This window comes from Polypterus senegalus, unplaced genomic scaffold (assembly GCF_016835505.1).
Source record: "Polypterus senegalus isolate Bchr_013 unplaced genomic scaffold, ASM1683550v1 scaffold_7061, whole genome shotgun sequence".
NCBI classification, from domain to species: Eukaryota; Metazoa; Chordata; class Cladistia; order Polypteriformes; family Polypteridae; genus Polypterus; species Polypterus senegalus.
In genome coordinates, this window is record NW_024386700.1 from 1 (window position 1) to 4838 (window position 4838).

Genomic DNA, 4838 nt, shown 5'->3' on the forward strand with positions numbered 1-4838 from the left:
GATGCCCTCAGTTGTTTTGAGGTCTTATTCAGTAATGATGGGCATGTTATACACTGAACATGCTGAAAATGTATGGCCTAAAAATTTGTTTTATGGTTATAAAAAATCCTTAGAAAAAAAGCAAAAAAACAAAACAAAGCAATGCTACGTTTTGTAAAATTTCAAGGTGTTGACAAGAGGCCATTCAGCTCAACCAATTCTTACCAAAGGGGAGATGAGTGTCCAAAAGTACTGCTACCTGCTGCACTGCTGGATAACTTATTTCATGCATTCCTAGCTCATGTGAAGGAGTACTTTAAAATCTGTGCAAGACTTTCCTGTCACCAATGTTGACTCGTGCCATCATGTTTTGTTTGAAGTCCCTTCTTAATTTTAAACACCTCTTTTATGTGTCTTCTTCAGCGCCATTTGCTTAAATCTGAACAGGTACAGCTCCTGCAGTCTTTCCTCGAAGCTTGTACCTTGCAGTCCTGGAGTCAGCCGTTATTCTTTTCTTGACATTCTCTTCCATTCATTTTTTATTAATATGGAGACAACATTAGCACACACTTTTCCCTTAATTCTAACCCAGCCTAAAACTGTACTGACACACCATTCTGTGTAACCCAATATCCATATCAGTGTACAATTAAGGTAACACATCCATATTTAAAACACACCCCAGTATTTGCACATGTGTAATTTCTTAAATATGATTTAAAATCCCTTTGCACAAGTGAACACATTACAGTAAATGTAAAAACTTGGGCCACCTCAAGTAAGTGTACATAAACACCCCACACCAATTCACACAAAGTAACCCCTTTTCAAGAAAAGACAAGTCAAGGGAATATTTTTCCCATTTAATTATATTCCACACATTTATTCTAATACTTATCATAAATTAATACAACTGCTTCAGTTTTATCAACTCCTCATCTGATCATTTATGAATTATAATCCAAGTCAGAGCACACCCTGACCCCATGTGAGCTGACTGAACCTGTAATGGTGTTTCAGGCTTTATGGTTAACAGTAGTTCCAGTCAAAAAGCTTTTCCAATTAGAAAGTGCTGATATTTTGGGAGGGCGGCACGGTGGTGCAGTGCTAGCGCTGCTGCCTCGCAGTTAGGAGACCCCGGTTCATTTCCCGGGTCCTCCCTGCATTGAGTTTGCATGTTCTCCCCGTGTCTGCGTGGGTTTGCTCCGGTTTCCTCCCACAGTCCAAAGACATGCCGGTTAGGTGGATTGGCGATTCTAAATTGGCCCGTGAGTGTGTTTGTGTGTGTCCTGTGGTGGGTTGGCACCCTGCCCAGGATTGGTTCCTGCCTTGTGCCCTGTGTTGGCTGGGATTGGCTCCAGCAGACCCCCGTGAACCTGTGTTCGGATTCAGCGGGTTGGAAAATGGATGGATGGATGGATATTTTGGGACTAACTTGTGCTTTTGTTCCATTTATGTATGTAGAAAAATTTGGTCTGATGTTTGTCCAATAACTGACGTAGACTGCAGAGTATGTTGGGCAGGTAAACAAAGTGATTTTTACTGCTTAAACAATTACAGGCACAAAATTATCCCTGTGGGATGGGTCAGGTGTTAAGGAAGAAGAAAATAATGAATTAATTTAGATATTTAAATTGACACCAATGTGCAGCATTGTACTAGAATAATGAAAATTTTGGAAAAAGTATCCACAACCACTTGAAATTTTACCTACAGACTGCACAACATAACTGCAAGTTTGAAACATTTACAAGCATACACTGCATTCCTGTCTCATCAAGGAAACTAAGCACCAATGGCTGAAAAACGGACCTGTCTAAGTTTACATGCAAGTCTGCAAAAAAACAAAACACAAACCCCAACCACACACACAGACGGACATCTTGCTCCTACCAAACAGATACTGTTCATCATTTAAGGAAGAACACATCTCATGTTCTTCTATGCATCCAGGCAAATGGTATATTTCATCTTCACATCATAAAACAAGTTTGTAATTATGCAGGCCTACTACTGTCACAGAAATCACATTTTCCAATTCCATATTTCATAACCCTTACTGATGGAAGTATTCAAATTTAATTAAGAAAGAGCACTCTGACATAAGAAGAGTGGCAGCGAAAATACGTACAAAGCAGTCAGTTTTTTTTTCTGCTCAAAAGCACGTCTCTTTTTGTTTTTTGTTAAGTTGTGTTATAGATAAACAAGAGGATGTTGTTGCAACTCTCAAAAGCCAGTTATAAAAACACAGATTTGAAGAGGTTGTGGTGATGAAAGCAATGCACTGGTGACTATGCTAAAATGCAGCCAACTGGCTGCGTCAGATGTATAGAACTGAGCACTGCCCGTTCTGCTAGGCACCTAAGGCTCATTAAGACAGCAGATTTAACAAGAATGCAGCTTCACCAAACCTCATTCTACATTCTAAACTACGTGGATGAACTGCAGTTTGTACCAATCTCAACATACTGCATGTTTGATTTGTTAACAAAGGTGTAATGGACAAAATAATGCACCTATAAGAAAGCACCGATTTTGTAACTGGAAGTGAGAAAAGATTCATAGAAGATTAAAACTAAAACATTCACAGTCAAAAAGATCAAAATGAAAATTTATTTTAAGATTTTGCACATAACAAGCAAAAGGTGAGATTTTTTCAATAGATTGTGCTGCCAAATTGTCATCTACAGTATGTAGATTCTAGGTCTTATTAAAACAATTCTGTTACATTTAAAAAAGCCACCATATCTTAAATTGAGAGGATAAAAACTTATTTTTTCTGAATCATTCATAAACATTTTTCATATGTATCTTTATAGTATTTAAACTTAAGAATTTTGTTTTTTTACTTTTAAAAATACAACGGAACTGATAAATAAAACTGTTTCTTTTATATTACATTTCAATACAAAAATAACCAAAAATTCAAATTGTAAATGTAATGTAGAAAAATAAAGAATAAATAAATGCATTAATATTGTGTTTATAATGTTGTAGAAAAAATTAAAAAGGTAATTAACAGTCTTACAAAAAACAGTTTTATGTTGCTAATATTTGGCCTCTTTTACAAAAGATGCCGAATAAAACCAAACACAAACACAAAAGCTTGACTGTGCAGCTGAACATAGGTACTGAACATTTACCCACAGTATGAAAATAATGGGAGTTTAGTAATATTACTGGAAGTCCTGTATAGCAACATATTAACCCATCAAAAGCCATGTGTTACTGGAGGACATACGTTCATTCATCTTCACCTCCATACATATTGGCAAGTTTTTTGAAGCGGGGTCCCCATTGATTTAAAAAGTCAAAGTCCTGATCACCTCCTGAGCTGTCAGAATGTAGTGAGCTTAAAGAACCAGCGTCTGAACCAGCACCTTCATAATGAAATACCAGCAGTGAATCGTATGCAGGAACAGTTGGATCATTATCTGACATCTTCAAGTTCTAAAGTTAGGACAAATTTGAAAAAATAAGTCACTTTAAAATAAAAGTTATTCTGGTGTAATAGGTTCAAAATCACCACACTTACAGTATACCAAGACAAAAATTACATGTATGCAAAAATTGTATTGAGCAAGATTAACTTAAGTTTTACTTACATCTTCAACGAAGCGGATAATATCATCTGGATTAGCTGGACGGGGCTGGTACTTTGGGGCAGGCATCATAGATGGTTCTACGTCATCTCTGTAGACCCCAGGACATGCATCTATGCCTCTATGCAGCTGTCTTAAATTGTACTTCTATAAAGAAAAAAACATGGGCTGGAATTAAAGAACTTCAGTCACAAATGAAACTACAGTGGATTCAGAAAATATTCAAACCCCTTTGCTTTCTTTCTGCACAATGTGTTGTAGATTTCGAATGCATAAATTTGATATTTTTGCCAATAATGACAAAGTAAAAATGTTTTTAGAAAGGTTTATAAATGTATTAAAAATCAAACTAAAATCTTGTTCATATGAATATTCAGACCATTAATTTAGTACTTTGTGCCTCTGACAGCAATTACAGCTTCAGGGTTTCTTGGATTAGTTTCTATAAGCTTTGGGCAGCTTATCCAACCGCTCCTGGCAGATCCTCTCAAACTCTATTAGAGTATATGAGAGGTGTCTGCAAACTGCCACCTTCAGATCTCTCCACACATTATCTATAAAGTTTACGTTTGGGCTTTAGCTGGGCCACTCAGAGACATGTCCTGAAGCCACTCCAGCATTGCCTTGGCTGCATGCTTCAGGTCATTATCATGCTGAAAGGTGAATCCCAGTTCGAGTTTGTGGATCTCTGTATTTGACTGCATTCAGCCTTCCCTCGATTCTGACCAGTCTCTCTGTTCCTGCCACTGAGAAGCACTCATACTAGGGATGGCATTACGCAGATCCTGGTTTTAAGATGACATTGGGCAGAACTCCAAGCACTTGTTTTAATTGTAGTCTCATTGGACCAGATTTTACCTCAGAGTCCTTTAAATGTCATCTGGCAAACTCTGAGCAGGCTGCCATATGCATCTGATTGATGGAGTGCTGCTGAGATGGTTGTCCTTCCAGCAGGTTCTCCCATCTCATCCGAGGACTTCTGTAGCTCTGTTATCACTGGGTTTCCTAACTAAGGCTCTTTTTGCCAGATTGCTCAGTTTAGCCAGAAGGCCAACTCTATCAAGAGTCCTGGTGTTTCCATATTTTAAAATTATTCCTATAACACAATAAAGTGTGCAGAAACTGAAGGGGCCTGAATACATGTTTCTTCAATCTGATTAGTTTTAAACTGATTTCTTTATAAAGAAATATTACATAGCTAACCATATTATCTTCCTCACCACCTCCCTCTTCATTGTAATTGATTAAACTCCCATG

At 37.5% G+C, this 4838-nt stretch overlaps 1 protein-coding gene across 1 annotated transcript; it reads right to left on the reverse strand.

Annotated features, from left to right (window-relative positions):
* Positions 1-3217: 3217 nt before the first annotated feature.
* Positions 3218-4817, reverse strand: LOC120522825 (cadherin-3; the record flags this gene model as incomplete). Its single annotated transcript, XM_039743504.1, has 3 exons — positions 3218-3429; positions 3585-3725; positions 4785-4817. Coding segments are annotated over 3 exons (381 nt in total), but the record flags the coding sequence as incomplete, so codon positions are not given.
* Between the last annotated feature and the right edge of the window lie 21 nt (positions 4818-4838).